This window comes from Odocoileus virginianus, chromosome 26 (genome assembly GCF_023699985.2).
Source record: "Odocoileus virginianus isolate 20LAN1187 ecotype Illinois chromosome 26, Ovbor_1.2, whole genome shotgun sequence".
Taxonomy (NCBI): Eukaryota; Metazoa; Chordata; class Mammalia; order Artiodactyla; family Cervidae; genus Odocoileus; species Odocoileus virginianus.
Window position 1 is genome coordinate 47,393,523 of NC_069699.1, and position 21,488 is coordinate 47,415,010.

Below are 21,488 nucleotides of genomic sequence, written 5' to 3' on the forward strand. Positions count from 1 at the left end.
CATTATTAGTAGCTGCCAATCACGCATACTTGTGTCACATGGTGTGTTTGCTTTGTATTTATTTGGCTTGTGATTTTTGTATGTAGTTTTTCTGCTTTGCATGGGAATTCAAATTCCCTTCCCCTTTGTGAAGAGTTCTATGGTTTCTCACCACATCCCAACCATCTTCCAACTTCATTCTATTGCTAGGAATCCACCTCACTCCTATTCCAGAAGAAATTTTTCTTGGATCCCACCAAGTTTCTGTTCCAGTCTGGGCTGATCATTTTCCAGGCCTGCTACAAGCAGAACATGGGATTTTTGGCAGGACCGCTAGGTTACTCTAATTATCTCTTGAATTATTTTTCTTTTTTGATCTTCATCTTGAATTACTTCAGCAAAGGTACAGGAAAAGTAAATATTTGGAGTCCTTGCTCATCTGAAAATGAGTTTAGTTTCTCAATGACAGAATTGTAGATTAAAAACTCCTTTTCATCAGGACTTGGAAGACCATTGCACCACTGTCTTCTGCTCGTCAATGCTAGACATGGGAGACATGATTCTCATGTCTTTTAGAAGGGTGTATCTTTATGGAAATCTTTAAGATTTTCTGTTCTTGTTTTTCTGAAATTTCATAGGGACAATTCTAGCAATGGCTCTTTCTTTACCCTTCTGGGCAACAGACAGACACTTCCAATACGAAAACTGTTCCTTCTGGCTCTTGGAAATCTTCTTTTACTTTTTTAATCTTTTCTTTCCTTCAGTTTTCTTTGTTCTCACTTGCCACAAATTCTGGTAAATCCTGGGTATCTGGATTGAATCTCCATGTCTCTGTTTTTTCACACACCCACACACACACAAATATACATATACATATACATATATATATTTTGCCTGTATTTTGGCTTTATGTTGAGAGATTTTCTTGGTTTTATCTTCTGATCTATCTATGGTATATTTTTTAACTTGGCAAACCCATAATTCATCTCCACAGGTTCTTTTCTGCTTTGATTTTCTTCCTGATGGCATCTCTGATTGTTTTACAGAAGCCACATCTTGAGTATCCTGGCAAATACTAAATAGTGCACTTTTAAAAACAAGCAAAATTACTTATTGGTCTACATCAGCTACAGTCAATTTCTCTGTTTCTCTTCCATTATGCATGTTTTCCTCAAATGTCTGGTGATTCTTGGTTAGAATCACCATTCACAATCAACAAAATGAAGGGCAACAAGGGGGATGAAGTACTGATATAGGCTACAACTTGGAAGAGCCTCAAAAACGAATGCTGAGAGCCACCAGACACACAAGGTCACATATTCATGATTCCATTTCTATAACATATATAGGTAAATCCAGAGACACAGAAAGCATATTTGTTGTTGCCAGAAACACAGGGAGTGGAGAGTATACATGCTTACTGGGTACCAAGTTTTCGTTTTGGGGGTGATGAAAATGTTTTGGAACTAGATGAAGACGACTGCCCAACACCATGAGTGTATTAACATGTCACCAAACTGTACACTTTCAAATGGTGAATTTTATGTGAAAGTTACAATTTGTAAAAAGGGGGGTCTCAGGAAATGAACCCTAACTCTGTGTACATGAACAGAACTAGGCAACTGCCAGGCTTCTCTTTAGGGTGAATGATTGGAAGCAGCTATTATTCAAGACTCAAGGCCTCCCAAAATGACAAAGATAGCTAAATCTGACCTTCTCTAAGTGCCTGATTTCCCTAAGATTATCCAGATTATTTTGCCAAGAGAGAGACCAAGTGGGGGTGGGGCTGGCTGTTCCACATACAGACCTTTAATTAATCCTCCCATCTGCAGCACATTTATCTTCTCCAGTCTAAGTCAGTCAGATCAAAGCCTATAACCTCTTCAAAGACATGCTGGACAAACCAGCTCCCGTGTGCAATAATGTCCCATATGCTGCCCCTACATGTTCTCTTTGTTATTCTGTGTTTATAACATATATATGCCTTTTCGTGGTATTTAAAAATGGAGAAGTACTTCCATATTTACCTCATGCTCTTTAATATTCTCTCTTCCTGCCCTCCCCAGCTCACCGGGCAACCATTAATTTATTTTCCTTTGCAACAGATAAGTTTGCATTTTCTAGCATTTTGTATGATTGAAATCATAAATTGCTTTTCCCCCCACCACCACCCCTGAGTCCCTTCATGCAGCATATTCTGAGATTTATCAATGGTACTTATATGAGCAGTCCACTCTTTTTATATTGATGACAGCATGCTGTTCTATGGGTATGCTACTGTTTGTTCATTCATCTGTTTGTAGATATTTGGGTTGTTTCCAGCTTTTGGCTATTGCAAATAAAACTGCTACAGACAGCCAAATAACAAACAGACAAAAACAAATGCAGAAGGGACAAATGTACATGAGGGCGGCCAACCAACTCGAAGCAAAGACTTGAAGTGTTCTACTAGAGTGTCATAAAATAAAAAGCCTTTAAAGTATTCACATTGTATTTATGATTGCAGATACTATTAGTCATTTTCACAGCTACTCATTATCAACGTGGACATAAGAACCCACTTTTATTTTGATAAGGAAATATGAAGTTACATTTAGATATCAAAAACATTACAGGAATCCTATCCAATTTGTGAGTACAGGTGGGCAGTTTACATGCTACTCCCATTCTGGTTACAAAACCAGTACACTCCAAATGTTGGATGTATCTTTTCAGCAGCCAAAAAGAGGATGTACTGCTCACTCCTCATTTCAGTAACCTGGATCGTTTCACAATTTTTTTTGTACTGCCATGGGAATATAATGTCAAATACCTCATCTCACCTCTGAAAATTCTGTTTTATCACATCTGCACGAAGTTCAGTCTTCTACATGAGAACTGCCAAAGCTAAATCTGACATGCACACCAAGCTAGGAACCACACATCCACCAGATGTATACTATCTATATTTAAAACTCAGCTGGCTTCGTGGAAGCCCTTAAGCAAGCATATCATCTATTTACGAATGGAAACATATAGATGTAGGGCCTTGGGGTTAGATGCTCAACTTTTGCAATTACTGGCCTGGGCTTATTTAGACAGTCATATCAACAACAAGCAACACTTACTGAGAACAAAACATAACCAGACAATTTTGCTTGGTGCTGTTTATACAAAGAAAAAGTACGGACCTTTATCTCAAAGAGTTCAATTCCTGCCTTACAAATAACTAGTATCAGTATATATCAAGAAACACGCAAAATGGGGGGCAGAGGTAAGTGTCTGAATCTGCCTGGAGATCAGAAGTCAAGGGTAAGTCCTCTGTTTCCAGCTTGACGGATGTGGTATCACCGATGAAGACAGAGAATCCAGAAAGCCAGGTTGGATGACACTGAAATATTGTAAAAGGCAGCAAGACTGGAAAATGATGGTGAGCGCACTGAAGAGACCAGTAAAAGTCTAAAACAAGGGAAAAAGGAAATGTGTGGGTAGAGCATGTACTGGGCAGGAAAGAAACTGTTAGTCAGAGAGAGCAGCATTCCCAGACAGAGACCACTTCTGTTCACGACTATAAGAACAGCTCTGTTGTCCTGTTAAACTCTCCAAACAAACATCTCGCTCTTCTTGCCTGTTCTTTCCTCTATTTATGATTGATTACTTGTGGTTATCACAGCAAAACCATTTCATGTTTATAAAGGGCTATGACAGTTTAGAGAAAAGAGAACACAACACAAGCTTCAAATTCTGAAATCCATGTCAGTTTAAGTTATCGAGACACAGCAGGACACATTTCAGGTGAAGCAGGATGCGAAGCTTCCTGCTGTCTCAGTCTGTACCTCTTCTCAAATCTTTGCTCTAAGCCTTCCCTCTTTCAGACAGCGAAATCGAATCCTTTACATTTTCCTAGGGCAGCAGGGGAGCGAACTAGGGCATAGCAAAAGTTAAAGTGCTTGGGAGGTGTTTGGGAATTCCCTGGTGGTCCAGCGGTTAGGGCTCTGAGCTTCCACTGCAGGGGCCACAGGTTTGATCCCTGGCTGGGGAACTAAAGATCCCACATGGTGTGTGGCAAGGCAGAAAAAAAAAAAGTAACGAGGCATCTTAAAAACAGGATCCTTAGTAAAGGATCTCAGAATTAACTAAGCTAAGCAAGCTAAGCATTTCACTAAGGAGTGCTGTCAATGCAGGCACAAGACCAAACACTGCAGTTAACTAGAAATGCAGAAACAAAAGACAGACCAAATTGCCCTATAACCTCTTCCTGGTCCCAATTCAAAATTCAATTTGTGTTATTTTCACTTTCTTATCAGGAGGCCCCACGAGAATGACATCAGAGTATCTGGATGAAGGCAAGAGAGCCCAAAGTCCATGATCCAAGTACCACATGCACACTCAGAAGTGTCAGTCAGTAATACATCACCCAGAACCTTCTGCAATTTGGTTCCCACCCTGTGACTCAAAATGCACAATCCTGAGAATGTGTTCTAAGGAACCACAGCACACATGTGACAGCAATATTCTCATTATTCAACTCCTGCCCTGCTTCTACCATGACCATGTTTAAACACTCATGTGCCAGGCACTTTATGTGCATTATCTCACTTAATGCTGTGAAGAAGGTATTAATTATCATTATTTTATAGATGAGGAAACTGAAGCTTACAGATGTTGAGAAATTGCCCATGGTCATGTTATATTAAATGGCAGAAAAGGAAGCGGAACTCAGGCTAGCCTGACCACTAGCAGTGCAGACTCAACAACACACAGGCCACATCCGTGAAAATGCTCACAGCAATATAACCAGTCCCCATGACTGTAACACACATGTACTCACCTAAATGCCTAACAGGGAAAGCCGGAGCAAATTATGGTTCAAAAACAAGACAATGTGTTATACATAAAATAACATATGAGGATGAAGTATAAACAAAGGCAAGTGTTTGAAATTCACATTTTTAAAGACAGAATATATAAATACATGCACATAATGAATACTAGAATGTACTGTCACCCAGAGTAGAGATTTTCCATTTTGTCCACAGGTATTTTCCCAGTGTCTGGCACACAGCAGATGCTCAATAAATAGTAGCTGAATGAATGAATTGTGGAACAGTAACATTATCTATGAATACCGACAAGACTTGTGGGAGAATGAGCAAGGAAGAAAGCTTTTATTTTAGGGTAACGAAATTATGAATGGTATTCTTCAGTGGAATTAGAATCACCCCCTTGATTACATGGTTCCTAAGGCAGTGTGCAAGTACAACAAAAGGCCAGAATGAAAGCTGGCCTTGAATCTCATGGAGAGGTTCTTTTCCAAAAGGCAGTGAGCATGTGGTATGCGGTGCCAGGTACACAGTGAGGGCACAAAGTCAAAGATAACAATAACCTTTCTAAGCTCGCCAGACAGGGATAACTCTAGCACTAGCAGCTCTTAGGCAATTCTCAATGTCACTCTGGACATTTCTCATCTCCCTTTAAAAAATACATTTACACACCAGTAAAACACTTACCAGACTTCCAGACTAAAAAGCATGGTGAAGTATGTCAACACATCCACTAACGACCAACTATTTGAAACACAGGAATTTAATCTAGATTCTAGTGAGATAGAGGCACGCAAAGAAACCTGACATCAGATCATAAAAATAGAAATAAGACGGCCGCTCAGCACACAAACATTCAGTGTTACTGGGCCCAGCTTAAAGACACTTGCCCATGAGTAGTAACATGAAAACAACCATTACTTGGTTAATTAGTGAATGTATAAATAACAGTAAAATGTTTTTACATTCAGCTATACCCAGATACAAGAAAGTTAATTTAATAAATATAATTAATCTTTTCCAGATATTATATAAGAATTCAATGCTACTTGAGAGAAAGGATAAATATAAGGTAATTCACCCACAAAAGGGAAAAATGACCCACAGAAGAACTTGGAGAGATTTTCCAGCCACAATTTGCTGAATAGCAAGCACTAGATCTTAAGGCAAATTCAAGCGAGAGGGTGGCAGAACAGTCTTCTGGGGAACATTCTCCCAGCTCTACAGCAATTTGTGAGGCAAGAACTATAGTAAAAACACTCACAATAATCAGTTTATATCTCTAACCCTATTTGAGGAAAACCAGGCTTGAGAAAAGTGAGCAGCACAGTTCAGCAATGAAGTTTAAAAAAATCTAATTCTTTCCTTCAACAGTAAAGACACTTTAGGTGGCATTCATGATCTATTTCATTCCTTTTTACCTATACATCTCAGTCTCCACTCTAGCCCAGAAGGTAACTTCCCGCCCCATGCCTAACTGACCAGTGGAATTCTATCACTCCCACTCCTCTGTCACATCCCATCTTGAGGTTCTCTTATCAACACAAAGCTCAGAGAGCTCACGGCAGCTCCACGGACCAGATCTAGTCCAAAATAGACTCTTTCTTCTCCTTTCTGAAGCCTGGGCGGGGCTCTGAGCAGCAACATCCCACCTTTCCTGCCCACAGCCCTAACAAGCTGCTGAGAGAAGGAGCACACTACTCGGCAGGCACCTCCAGCCCATCATCACCAGTCAAAGCCAGCCTGGGCTCTGTCTGAGGCTGGACCATGGCTGAGCCCCTTCTTGAGAAGCCTGACAGCAAATGCCCCCTGAGATTCAGGGAAGAAGTACCAACAGGATTCGCTGAATGACAAAACTCTTCTAAGTTAACTATACCACATTTTGTAATGAAAAGGGCCTGTTATTACTAGAGAAGGCCTCCCGTACCTACCGTAGCAATAATACTTTATTGTGTAAGTTTCATATAAAGAACAGCATGTAAAAAAGGTAACTTTGCTCATTTTTTAAAGACTCGAATATCACAAAAATATTCGTCAGAGATTGCCCCCTCTTACAATGCAATCCAGCTCATTTGGCAATCATTTCATCTTTCACAACTATTTCATTTGTGTAGGATGATAGCTCATTCTCTAAACAAGGCTTCTGTTTTGCCATTATTTGAATATCAGCAGTTCTCCCTCTACCCCATAACAGGTAAGCATTTTCTCCTTTGTCTATCCTCAGCCCTGAATTTAATTTTTCTGGGCACTTTCTTTTCTTAATTAATGATCTAACTCAAGGACCGGTCACAGAATATGTATAGGAAGTTACCCTCTGATAGTAAGAGCCCTCAATAAACCAAAAGCCCAGTGTCCCAGACAGCTGGGAATTTTCTGCCTAAGAGACTTGAAATCCCAAAAGGTAACAAAAGGTTTAACTTTCTGTTAGTCTATGGCTCACCCATAGGCAACTGCCAGAACACAACAGAATGAATGACACAGATCAGTGGCTAACTGATGCCACTTCTCAAACTCAGCTTTTGCTCAGGGAGAGCTAGCTGTTCATGAGGCTCTAATTTGAAACTACATACACATCACATTTCCTATTAGCCAAATAACACCTAAATCGTATGAAAGAAATATCTCAATAAGTCACGAGTGTGCCAACAGCATGTGATCGGTGAGGGAAAGTAGTGACCTGGGTGACGATTACTGAGCTCCTTTCTCACAGACACATGCAATAGGAGTGAGAGTAGCCAAAGCACCTGTGAACACCATTCTGTAAACACTTCAACTACTTCCTCTTATCTCAAAAAAATTTCAAATACAAAAGTAAAACCAATGCTAGGTTTTAGCCAGCCTGAAAGAGGAAGACTGTGTGGGATTCCTTCCTCCTGTACTCTTGACCAAGCTGTTTCTGCCTGTCGTCCTTGGTCAGATTCCTGAACCACTCAGAATACCACGGAGCCCCCTTACGTGCAGCCAAGCCGCCAGAAGAGCCAGGACCTCGGCTGCCCAGGCCTAGAATGGAAATGGTGTTAACACACTCCTCAGTGAGGGAGGGGAAAAAAAAATCCAGCTTCCTTTTCTACCATCATCTAGAATTTCATGGATTATCTTCCTCTCTGCTTTATTTTCCTTTAACCCTTTCTTGGGGCTTCAACTTTCTTCTTCCTCTCTTTGTTCCTTCATCTCTGTTCCCAGTTCTTTTGGTCCTATTTTTTCCTGATCTTGCAGGCGAGAATAATGCCCTTTTACAACAGTAGAGGATGGATAGCATGGACTAGGGAATCAAGCTCATACCAATAAAGTCAGCGACGTCATCAACAGTCAACAAAATCCACAGTGCCCCCAAATCATTCAATGCCTGCTGTGGATGAACACTGTGATAGGAATGACGGAAGAGACAAGATAAAAAGTAGTTTCTGCCCTCTGTGAAGTGACAATCAGTGAAGAGAACATACAAAAATACGTGAAAACGTAAAAACGACATCAAGCAGTCAGAAGATTGCACTATATGAGTTAATAAACTTGGGTTGCAACATCTGGGCCCTGGGACCAAAACAGGAGCCAACCACTGTGGTCCAGAAGGGTGCGAGGAGGCTCACTCGGGGAGGGCGCAGGGTAGGCCGAGAGAGCCGTGGGCGCACCAGAGAGCAGGGGGGGCCTCCCCAGGCCACAGTAACACAGCCGAATAAAAAGGAAAGGAGTAAAATGGCCTACTTTATGGATTTCATTACAATTTAAAAAAAAGAAGGAAAGGGCCTGTGCCCCTCAGCTGTCTCTGGCAGTGAGAAAGTCGGCATGGGGGCTTAACAAACTGAGAGTTCCCATACATAGGTGGAAACATCCTGATGAACTTTGCCAACTGATACTGTCCGGAACTACATACCGGACAATTCCTTCTCTAATTTTAAATACCAACACCATGTAAAATGTGGTTAAAGAAAAAGAAACTAGTTGACCAGAGAGGGAGAGGTGGGAATGACGACGGAGGAAGAGATCTGAGATCACTTTTCTACCAGGGAAATGCCCCAGCAACTCTGCTATTGTTATGAGCAGAAATCCCAAACCCCGAGGTTCCAATGGGTCTTCATTCTTCAAGTTTTCTGCTGAGCACGCGAGAGGAAACCTGCCCATTTCTAGAAGTGAGTTGCACAAAATCTTTAGCTTTCAGCTTCTAGCTAGCTGCTAATAAAGCCCTGAGTATCCAAATCCAAGGTATTAGTTAACATTTGCTGATCACCTGGAAAAAAAAAAATTCCTGGACTAGTAGGATAAAGCAACTTTTACAGTATAGCACACATTCATTATTTCCATTTCAATACCAACATGAAAATTATTTGGTTGAAATCATGCCAATGTGCTCTTGATCTTCAGTTTTAGCGAACAACAAAATCCATGCAACAGCTCCTGAAAGGAAGGTCAGTGAAAACCGTAAAGTAGGAGAAACGTTCCCACTTTCACACAATGGTCCACATGAGAGGAGAAACATGCTGGGCCACTGCCTGAACAACTATAATACTATTCACAGTAAGTGGTGTTTTACGCTGTTAGATATTATGTAATACAAAATGTCCATTGTGAGGATAATACCTGGCTTAAGGTGCAAGACACTGAAAACTATACTAGTTTAAGTCTTAAAAATAAGCCACTTGCTAGAATAATCAATTCTGTTACTTACTTACAATTTCAATTTCACACCTCCTCAAATCAATGAAATACAAGCTATGAGAACTTACTTTATTCTTGGTTACTGGTAAAATCTCTTTCAACATCGGACAGTAGTCTCCAGTATATGAAACAAATGAACTCATTAGCCTAGAAGCACCAATTATTCACAGCAAACCGGGAGATCTAGGAGCTTCTCTTAAGAGATTTATCAGTCGCCCACACACTGTTGGGTGATTCTGATGCTTATCCTATGTTACCTCATAAAATTTCATAAGACTTTCTGAAACAACTGTTAATCTACACAGCTCTGCTTCTGTGTATTTCTCATCTACTTCCCCTGAATCCACTCCACCCTGCCTTTCTAATTCCTAGCAGTCTGAGAAGCTGAGGTCCTCTGATATGCACCTAGAAGACAAAGCAAATACCTCAGATGTGTCCAGAGGATGTAACACATAATTCAGTTTGGCTTCAAGCTACAGGCCATTTAACCAGTCCTGAGGAGACTTTAGCAACAGTTCATATTTAGATTTAATTTCAGGGATTACACTTGGGAGTTGACAAAACTGCTCACCTTTAGGACAGAAGCTAAGCTGGTCATGTGCTCATTGAGGGCACCCTCGGACTCTTTGTAGGTCAAGCAGGTGAACTGGTATTCCTCAGGATCGAAGGAGTCGGCCCCCTGCTGCTCCACATCGCTGGCCACTCCCACGTAATAGTCCTCTATGTCACCAGGGTCCTCGTCCTCTTCCTCCTCCTCACAATTTGGGTCATAGTCCTCTTCATTGCTGTCAGACCCCTGGCTATTCATGTCCACAGACATCTTAACATCCAGTCAAGTTGCAGATCAGGAAAGCAGTTTTTTTCCCTCCCCCCAAACTTCACCACTTTTTCAAACTCATTAGTGTTTTTGTCTTCTAAGGGAGGAAAAGAAAAAAATATGTGTTAGCTACTTTCACTGTGAAAAGCTGTAACAGAAACCATTCAAGAACCAAAATGGCACAGCCCTGGTCCTACCCCTACTATGGCCTATTACAACTCTCCTCTCATCCAGGAAATCTCACCATCATCTACCTGCCTAGGCTTTTCAAAAGGAAACCCTTTCCTGGAGGGGCAGAAGCAGTTAACAATGGTAACTTCACATGAAGGGTCTGGCATGAAAGAGTAAGGCTGTCTGCTCCATGTCAAGGAGTAAAATTCCCATAGAGTTGTCCTTCCTGCTAGGGTCCCTAAGAGAGAAGCACGATCCCACAGCTGCTTACCCAAAGCAGAAGTATCCTAAAGGCTGAGGAGCCAATGTTCAAATTTTCTCAGCCAATCGTGCCCTACTGAGTGGTGACACAGAACAGTTCCATCCCGCTACAATTTCTGGGGAAATAAACCAGTGTTTTACAGACATCGCTCTCAGATATATGGGGAAAAAAGGTGCATGGTAAAGAAAAAATAAAAACCACATAGCTCTCAACATCAACATCCCCCTCATGTCTGCAAAGGTAACTGATTTTTCCACTTTAAAGGGTTCTATTAATCCTCTAAAAGAGGTACTTAGAAGCAAAGAAACTGACCCAATAGTGAAGGAAAACTACAGATATACTAGTTTGGCAGGATCAAGCCTAGGAAAAAACAGAATCTACCTAGGGTAAAGAAACAAGATCAAACGGCAACAGCTACTGAAAAATCCTCATATATCAAAATGTGACTCCATGACATATAAATGAAAAGAGAATACTAGTTGAAAAAGTAAAACAGTCACATATCTTAACTCTTAGAGACGATTTTGGCAAATACCCATTAACTTCTCCACACAAGAACTATTTCAAGTGACCGTTTCCAAAGAACAGTATCAAACAGTGATTTAAATCTAAAACTAAGAGGACTTTAAAATACAAGAGCATGTGGACTGAATGGAATGAAATAATTTATATAACCTAATCTGGATTAAACACTAAAGTAAATTTAAAACCTATTTCAAGTAGATAATCTCTCCAAAAAATTAATAATGAGAAAAAGATTAAAATGAATGTCTACTGAATATGTAACCAGTCTAAAGGACTAGAGTCACATTTTAATGATATTATAAAAATATCAGTGAATCTACCTCTGGTATTTTACCTATAAATGCTTAAATTTAAAAAAAAGTCACACTAATGAGAGGGCAGTTTGACTTTTAACAAATTGTGTTATATGCTAGAACCACCTAATCACAACTGAACTGAACTATAGTATTTTTTCTTTAGGGGAAAGAATTAATCTTTAAATTAAAAATACCTGTAATTCTTGAAGATCTTGCAGGAAGATGTCACCTAAATAGTCATTCATATAATTTCATTCATATAATTTCCATCTAAAATGAAAAAAGATAATTCTATTTACATACTGCAAAATTGGTACCCCACATTCACAAATTTTAAAAATAAAGACATTTAAAAGAACAAGGAGCAAAGGACCAGAAATTATTTTCTTATAAGTCCCATAGAAATCCACTTCACAATTATATTGACATGAGTTACATGGCCTTCTAAAAAAAGAAAGTATTTAAAGTAAACAGCTAATAATAATTTAACCCCGGGTACCCAGTTCCCTCTCATTCGTTCCCTCAGTTTGAAAGTCCACCACTTCACTTCTTTTTCTTTAATTTTTACTGGTGTATAGTTGATTTACAGTGCTGTGTACCACCTCGCTCATATTGTTCAGATTTCCTAAATTAACTACTACAATTTCAATCTTAAATATTACATAGAGATTGACAAAGCAAATTTTAACTGACCTGAACTGGGCTTTTACCATAAAGTCATCTCCATTGTCGTACTCTAACACTTATAGAATACTGTCAGTATTTCAGCTCTCACTTTATTCATGAAAAGTTATTTTCAAATAAAAAAAGTCCACAAGAGAAATAAAACAAAAATTAAAAAACAAAAACAGGGGGAGGATGCAATTTCCTAGTGGTCTAGTGGTTAGGGCTTAAAAAAAGAAAAAACAAATGTTCCCAGTACAATGCTCACTAGGCAATATTAACACCCATTTTGTATCTCTCTTCTGACATGCTCAAGGTCTACTTGACTTTCTCAGAGCTACAGATCCCACTATCAAAGGCTAAGTAAGTATCATTCACTTACTTAATCAGAAATTTTAGGTCCATGTTTTTATCCTTTTAAATTTCTTGGAAAACCAGTGATAACTTTCAAAGAAATACTTCTAACACAGACAGGCAAATATAAACTAAATGAAAATCAAAGTCCAAACAATGATTGTGGAAGATGATTTCCAAAATAGTAAAGGAACAATTGATTTCTTGTCTGTTTTCTTTTATCTGCATTTTTACGTGAGATACTGCTTATTAGGCAAATAAGCATAAATAGCATTACAAATACTGCTCCCATCTATAAAATAATCACTACCAAGAACAGCTTTCATTTAATGAGAGCCAATTTCAGGTCAGACTCATTCTCATTAAATGTTTATAACCCTACAAAGTGGCGATCATCCTCTTCTTACAAATGAGCAAACTAGAGTTCAAAAAGATTAAGCAACTTGCCCAGGACCACGGTGCTGACAAACAGTAGAATCCAGCATCATACTTTTCACCAGATCTGTGATCTATGAGGACTCACAATGCCCCCTTCACCCTCCCAAAGAGCCGAATACTATCCAAAGCTACCTACAACCACAACAAAAAAAGCACAGTTTTCACTTTCTCAGGATTTCTTGCCAGGATTGGGGCTTCTCACCAACTAAATATTCAAGAAGCAGGGGAAAACTCCAAGCTCCCTTCCAAAAAGGGGGACATCATTTCATACTTACTGGGTGCTCTAGGTCCAGATTTAAATAAAATCTTAATTACTAATCTTTTCAAAGTTAAATATCCCTATTCTGTTTAAGAGTGCTGACACTGTTTAAAGGGGCCAGTATGTTATTGCTTCATTAACACAACAGATGATAGATAACGCTTTGATTTCTTTCAGATGTTAAACATTAGCCTTACGTCCCAAACAGGCAAGGAGTAACAGAAATTACTGCGCTCCCCTCCCCCCCGCCGCCGCCTCGCGCCCCCCACTCCGCATCAAAGTCTCGTGTTCATAAGAGCTGCCAACCATCCGGGGCTAAGGAATTCAAATGGAAGACTTCTCAGTATAAAGCTGACAAGAACAAGACAACAGACTTTTTGGTATCAACGTTTACTCCAGATATATTTAGCACTGAAGCTCCATTTACTAAATCCACATTTCCGAAGAAAACTAGTTGGTACAAAAATATGAACCCTGTCTGATGGGGTAGCCACTAACCACATGTGGTCATTTACATTTAACTCAAGGATTGAATAAAACTTGACACTTGGATTTTCAGTCGCACTAGCCGTAAGTCAAAGGCTCAATGGCCACGTGTAGCAGCTAGTGGCTATCCTGCTGCATAGCAAAGGTACAGAATAGGACCAGTGTGGCAGAAAGTTCTATGGGACAGGGTAACAATCAGTACTGAGGTGAAGTCATCCTGAGAACCCGATCGCCTCTCCGGCGGCTACCACAAGCGGCGTCCGGTGCGGCGGCGACGCAGTTCCAAGGCCGCCTGTCCCAACCCCGGCGCCGGGATATATCCTCGAGGACACGGAGCCCACGCGCTGGGCCCCCTCACCAGCAGGCGTTAACTAACCACGCGGGGAGCGGAGCACTGCGAGAGCTCCCGAAGATGACCCGAGTGGGGAGCCCCCGGAGGCGCCGCGTTTCCCCGGCACGCCGGGCGGGGAGGGCCTAGATGCGCCCGGCGCCAGTCAGTCAGAGGCACTGGCCTGCGACCTCTCGGCGAACTGCAGGCGGCGGGAGGCGGAAAGACCGAGAGACATCAGGCGCCGGTCCGCCCTGGCCTCGGCCACCGGCAGCTCATCAGCAGGATGGCGGAGGGCCCAGAGACCCAGTACGAGATGCCGGGGGCGCCGGGACCTCGCGGGCAGCGACGAAGGCGGAGCCCCGGCCGGGCTAGGGAGGCGCGCGGAGAGCCCACCCCCTCCCCCGGCCCGCCGGGGTAAACAAGGCCGCTACTCGCGCCCCGCACTTACCGGGAGCCGCGGCCCCGCGGCCGCTGAACCCGGACGGGCCAGACCGGGTCGGGCCAGGCCAGAAGAACCGGACCCAGGCGCGGCGGCGGCGGAGGCGGCGGGCCAACGCCGGTCAAGGCCCGCGCTGCTTCCTCCGGCGGAGCCGTCGCCGCAGCTCCGGAAGTGCTTGGAGCGGTTGCGTCACTTCCTGCCCGGGGTCGCCCCGCGGTCGCCGGGGTCGCGACAGGCGCTGGGTAATAACGCCTCTCTGCGGACGCTTCACTCCAGCCCAGCGCAGCGACCGGATTACGCCCGCCGCACGGCTGGCGCAGACGGCTAGCAACGGAGAGGCTTCTTGGAGAGCGGTCACGGCATCGCCGCGGGCTTTCACCTACCAGCGCCGCCGGCCCGGATCATTTCACCCAGGGTTTTTGTTGTTTTTTTTTACGGACTCTTCTCAATTCACTGTACTCGGTGTCCGGCGCGAAGACCTCCAGTCGTTTGTGGAGTGTATAAAGGACTCATGTTTCACGGCCGCTGTTTGGTCGAAGGAGAGCTGGGTCTTGGTGTCAGCACGCCGGGCCGGGAATTTCTGCCTAGGTCGATTCGTAGAACCATTTCACGCTTCCGCTTCCCTTTCCGCGGCCTAGTCCGCTGCCTAATTTCTTTGGCTTCCCAGTCACCCGAGATTGAATCTTAACTACCTTGCTGCACAGTTTATTCACACAGTATAGGAAGTGCCGTTATGACTTTCAGTACCTTCTGGGTCAAGTGTTATGGATAGAGACATGAAGCCTTACTTAAGTTGCTGCTGCACAACGTGGAAATGCCGGAGTGAAGCCAGTGATGTTAGGGAGCTTCCTCGCTGTGCAAGTCCGTGGATAACCCAAACCATTTCCACCTATGCATGAGTCGTGTATGTGCTAATATTCGGGATATTGATGTGTAATGGACTCTCTTCAGTTCTTGCATGTATTTGTGTATACATGATTTTCAGCTTCCTGTTTAATTAGAAGCATGTACCCAAATGAGGTGCATTCAAATACTAGAAACCACCCCCCCCCACCTTAATTTGGAATGAGAACTAATAGTAATGAGTGAGTGACATGTTGTAAGATTGTGAATTTTATGTATTAGCAACGTAAAAGTCTGTCTATAAGTTGCTCAGTTGTCTTCCACTCTTTGCGACTCCATGGACAAGAATATTCTCCAGGCAATAACATTGGGAGGAATCTTCCCAAACCAGAGATCTAACTCAGGTCTCCTGCATTGCAGGCACACTCTTTACCGTCTGAGCCGTCAGGGAAGCCTGTAATTCCATGTACTTATTTGTTATAAGAAAACATAGCCCTTTACATCATGACACTAGTGAAGGATCCAAACTATATTTTCTGCTAATGAAATCTCTTTAATTAGACACATTCGCTCTGGGTTACTGGTAATAAATCCTCCCCAGTAAATAAAAGGGAACAATGAGTTTTTCTGTATAATTAATACATTTGCAAAATAGTGAATGAGGACATTCACATATCAAGCATACAAATGTACAATATATTGGAATCCCAGGTACTATCCTTATTTGTTCTCCTGTCTCTCCCCTGCTGAAGGTGAGTTTCTTTTTTAAAAATATTTATTTGGCTGCACTGGATCTTAGTTGCAGCACACAGGACCTGTAGTTGCAGCATGTGGGATCTAGTTCCCTGACCAGGAATCGAACCTGGGCCCCTGGATTGGGAGCACAGAGTCTTAGCCACTGGACTACCAAGAAAGTCCCAAGGTGAGTTTCTTAAGGTCACATATCCATCCTTGTTTTCAACATTACTCTATTAAATAGATGTTTATTAAGCTGTTGCTAATACCATTTTTTTTTTTCTTTTGGCTGTGCTTGGGTGTCTGGGATATACTCTTCAAAAAATTTTTTTTTAAATTTTTGGTGGCCCTGGGTCTTCATTGCTTTGCTTGGGCTTTCTCTAGTTGCAGGGAGTGGGAACTACTCTCATTTTGGTGCTTGGGTTTCTCTTTGCGGTGGCTTCTTTTGTGGAGCAAAAATCTAGGTGCATGGGCTTCAGTAGTTACAGCTTACAGGCTTAGTTGCTCGAAGCACGTGGAATCTTCCCAGACCAGGATGGAATCTGTGTCCGCTACATTGGCAGGAAGATTCTTAGCCACTGTACCACCAGGGAAGTCCTGTAATATACTCTTAAGTGATAAAAATAGGATATGAAATGATATGTGTAGTATTCTGTCTTCAAAATAAATTTGCATATAAGATATGTAAACAAAATACAATGTCTCTCAGTTTCTGTGTCACAGAATCATTCCCTATAGTGGGAATGATTGGTCTTAGCTCCTTGAAGTCTGGGGCCTCATCTAAAAGGCTCTTATTTCTTCACCAATATCATACAACTTTTCTTCTGTATAAATCTTAGATTCAGGTTGATGTGTTTTCATTTTTGAAAATCCACTGGAGAACATTGAATTTCTAAGAATAACTTAAAGGGTAGCACTGATAGCCTCATTATTGAGTCTTTGCATCCAAGGAATATACTATTTCTTTATACTTTTTTTGTTTGCCTTTTGTGTATTTGAATTTATATAGCTTTATTCACATGGATCTTTGGTTTAGTCCTGCATACATTGTGGGTTTTGCTGTTATTCTGAATAGGATTGATTCTTCCTGTTTGTGATCTGTTATTGTTAACATTGTCAACAAAGGTTCATCTAGTCAAGGATATGGTTTTTCCAGTGGTCATGTATGGATGTGAGAGTTGGACTATAAAGAAAGCTGAGCGCTGAAGAATTGATGCTTTTGAACTGTGGTGTTGTAGAAGACTCTTGAGAGTCCCTTGGACTGCAAGAAGATCCAACCAATCCATCCTAAAGGAGATCAGTCCTGGGTGTTCATTGGTAGAACTGATGTTAAAGCTGAAACTCCAATACTTTGGCCACCTGATGCAGAGAGCTGACTCATTTGAAAAGACTCTGATGCTGGGAAAGATTGAGGGCAGGAGGAGAGGGGGACGACAGAGGATGAGATGGTTGGATGGCATCACCGACTCAATGGACATGGGTTTGGGTGGACTCCGGGAGTTGGTGATGGACAGGAAGGCCTGGTGTGCTGCAGTTCATGGGGCTGCAAAGAGTCTGACACAACTGAGCGACTGAACTGAACTGAACTGATCAAAAAGTGATTGCTTTCTGATACTGTTCTTGTATCTGTCTCCTTACTTAAATTTGCTCATTAGTTTTCAACTGATTCTCTTGAATTTTCAAAGTAAGCATTTGGATCACTTGAAAATAGGAATATTTTGGACTCTTAGTTTTGGGTTTTTTTTTTTTTGGTTTGATCAGAGATCAAACCCACACCCCCTGCTGTGGAAACAGTCTTAACCACTGGACTGCCAGGGAAGTTCCAAGGACTCTTACTTTTTAATATTTAAATTTCTTTCCTTTTCTTTTCTCCCTCTTCCCCCCCCCCCCCCCACACACTCTTCTTTCTTTCTTCCCTACGGGCTTTCCTGGTGGCTCAGCTAATAAAATGCCTGCAGTGCGGGAGACATGGGTTCGATCCCTGGGTTGGGAATATCCCCTGGAGAAGGGAAAGTTTACTCACTCCAGTACTCTGGGCTGAAGAATTCCCTGAACTGTATAGTCCATGGGGGTCACAAAGAGTCAGACACAACTGAGCAACTTTCACTTTCTTTCACTTCTTCCTTAGTTTGCTATTTCTTTCCCTTCCTCCCTATTGCTATTTTTGGATTAGCTGCTAAGTCCAGTAAAACGTTAAGCAGTAATCATGATTAAAAAAATCTCTACTTGTTTTCCCATCATTAATAGGATACCTTCTAATAGTTCACCATTAAATTGTTTTGCTGAGAAAAAAATATGGTAGTTAATAGTTTGCTTTAAAAAAAAAGTAGTTACTCTTTATCTATCACAAGGGAGTTTGCTTCAAATCTTAAATTTACAGTTTTATGTTCTTTTCCTTTTGGTTTTATCTTGTTTTTGCTAAGGAATGATGTTGAATACTACTGTTGCAGGTTGGACTCTTTGGAAGCAAGTACCAGATGGAGCTTGGGGAGCAAGATACTTATTAGGGACCAGCATATGTAAAGGGAGGGGGCTGGAAGCAGAATTAGGCAGAGGCGGCAGTTAAACTGTGATGCAGGCCCAGTGAAGCCAACCCAGCAGAGGGCACTCGAGTGTGAATACTACCTGTCAGAGTATCTGATACCACGCCAAAGTGGTCAGGCATTAAATCTCTACCTTGCTCAGTCACAGGATGTGGACGGTCTTGGGAAGGGTGTGACCTAAGGGAACGTCCCCCTCATTCATGTTTGATTCCCAAGGTCTAGGAAGAAGGCTTCTCAAGCGAGGTCCAAGTGATCTCAGATGGCCTCAGCCTGCAGCCACATGAAGTTGGGCCTCGTTCCCTGGCCAGACATTGAGGTTGAGGAGAGGCAGTGAGAGCACCAAATCCTAGCTGCCAGACTAGTGGTCAGTGTCAGGGCCCTGGCTCTTCGACTTTGCAGAAAAAGAACTTCCACAAAGATGGAAAGTAGTGAAACAAGTCAAGTGTTTATTAGGAGGAAAAAAAGTACGTATGGATAGACACATGGGTGGACTCAGAGTCCCAGAGTCATGCCCTCATGGTAGTGTGATCACTTATATGGAGCATTTTTTTCTGGGTTTCCTTTGGCCAACCATTTTTATTTCCCTGGCTCAGAGTCCATAATTGGTGTATCTTAGGATCCTCCTATGTGTGTGCACACATCTCTCAGCCAAGGCAGATTCTACTTTAGAGGTAAAGAGGTAGTTAGCATCACCTAACATCACTCCCCCTTTTGACCTCCAAGGAGCCTTTCTGTGCATGTGTAGTCAGGGAGGTCTGACTTTTCTCATTTCAAAAATGAGAAATGAGTGGTCTCTCCTCTTTGGGCAGAGCCCAACCTCCTCCCTCAATTGTCCTCCTATTTTCATCTTGCAATATCTACCCTGGGTGGGGCCCTCTTGCCTCACAAAGATAGCTTCACATTCCTTATAAAGCTTGTGGTTCAGTTCAGTTCAGTCACTCAGTCGTGTCCGACTCTTTGCGACCCCATGGACTGCAGCACGCCAGGCTTCCCTGTCTATCACCAACTCTCGGAGCTTGCTCAGGGTCATGTACATCAAGTCAGTGATGCCACCCGACATGAAGCTTGTGGAATTGATAGCAAACCTGGAGGTGTACATTTTTCTGGGGAGAGGGTGCCAGGAATTCTCCACCTCCCAGATGGCTAAGAACCACTGGTTGGACAATGTCTAGCATATGGGCAACTTGGTATCAATCTACTGCATCAATATGTTACCTGGAGTGGGGAGAGGAAGGATACCTTGTGCTGAAGGGGACAGGAAATGTAAAGGCCTGGCCATTGCGGGGTGGAGGGTGGGGTCACTTAAGTAACAGGGCTGTGTGGTAAACCAGTAGAAGCTAAGTTTGCTCAGAGAGGAAGATACAGTCTAGGGAAAAACACAGTTGAAGCAGTAAGCTAGCATGAAATATGAAAAGCCTTGTCTGCCCTGAACCACTTCTATTTTATTCTGATGCAGTGAGGAGCTGAGGAGGTTTTTTGGCCAGGGAATGACAGATTAAATTTCAGGTAAGTTTTCTAGCAGTGTGTAAAGGCTTATCAGATGAGGAAACAGGAAGACCATTTGTTTGGGGGATCATCAGTTAGTTACCCTATGAGGATTTAATAGAACTTTGTGGGCTTGAGTGGAGTCCATGTTCAGGTCTGTCAAGGTTTACCAAGAGGGTCTACCAGGAGAGTTTATCAAGAGGGCTGTTCTATAACAAACAGCACCTCTTCCTGAAGCTGCTCTGATGCAGATTGACTCTAAGTTAGCTCCTCTTCTGCAGCCAGTGTTAGAAGTCCCAAGTGAAATAAACATGGTCCCATTACCAAACCCTGAATCTTGGACATTCCAATAAGGCCAATCCAGTGATGAGCACCCTGTTCAATTAATGCCTTCACTGCCTCTTGCCTGGACCAATATAATTCTTAACTGTTCTCCCTGCTTCCATTCTCTCCCAACACAAATTCATCGATACCAAATAGATTTTCTGAAACAAATCTGATCATGTCACAGCTGTGCTTAAAACTGTTCTATGGTTCCCCATCCCCACCTAGAGAAAGCCTATAGCACAGGGTAAATAGACTTTTGAGCCTTGCCCCCGCCTCCTTGCCTTCCACTCCCATTACAGGTCTTCTGCCCCAGTCAGGCCCCATCACTTCCTGATCCCAATTTTGTTCCTGTCACTAATCTTCCCACCCCTAGTGTACATGGTCCATCCTCCCCATTCTAGGCTTCCTCCTAGCGTAAGAATGCCTGCAGGGGAGGATTGCTATCAAGTTAGCTGGGCAGTGAGGTTCCTGTTACAGAGTAGGGGTATGCTTACTGTTTACAAATTTTTAATTTGACAAATTTCAAACATACAGAAATGACAAGTTATATGGTGGATACCTGAATACCATCCATCAAGAGTCAATAAGTCAAAAACATAAGCATCACCCTTATGGCAACCCTTTCCAGTACTCTTGCCTGGAAAATCCCATGGACGGAGGAGTGTGGTGGGCTACAGTCCATGGGGTCGCAAAGAGTTGGACACACTGAGCAACCTCAGTTCAGTTCAGTTGCTCAGTCGTGTCCGACTCTTTGCAACCCCATGAACCGCAGCACGCCAGGCCTCCCTACTCCTAATTGTTGTATTCATTAACAATTCCTTTTGGTTCTTCCTTCAGAATATATTCAGAATCCCAAACACATCTTACCACCTCCTCTGCTGTGCTCTGATCCAATCCAGTCCAGCATCTCTGACTGTGACGTTTAGCCTCCTCAAGTCTCCCTGCTTCTTAGTCTATCCTCAACTGGCAGTAAGAGGGATTCTGTTAACTCACAAGTCAGACTGTGTCCCTCCTCCGCTCAGAACCCTAGAATGGCTCCCCCCTTCAAAGGAGAGGCTGATGTCCTTACAGTGGCACACA

The 21,488-nt window shown here is 42.5% G+C and overlaps 1 protein-coding gene across 7 annotated transcripts in view; it reads right to left on the reverse strand.

The window, feature by feature from the left end:
* The window catches only part of ARIH2 (ariadne RBR E3 ubiquitin protein ligase 2), a 36,453-nt gene extending 21,870 nt beyond the window's left edge, over positions 1-14,583 (reverse strand). For 2 of the 7 annotated variants that reach the window (XM_070456115.1, XM_070456114.1), the window contains exon 1: positions 10,006-10,095. Coding sequence is in view for 5 of the 7 variants with exons in the window: in XM_070456109.1 (XP_070312210.1) it covers positions 10,006-10,254 (249 nt within the window). In the remaining 2 variants the exon portion in view is untranslated. Of the gene's footprint in view, positions 1-10,005; positions 10,349-10,693; positions 11,269-11,699; positions 11,776-13,235; positions 13,421-14,484 lie in introns of those variants that run through there. The other 5 variants (XM_070456109.1, XM_070456113.1, XM_070456111.1 and 2 more) reach the window with 5 other exon arrangements.
* Positions 14,584-21,488: the final 6,905 nt, after the last annotated feature.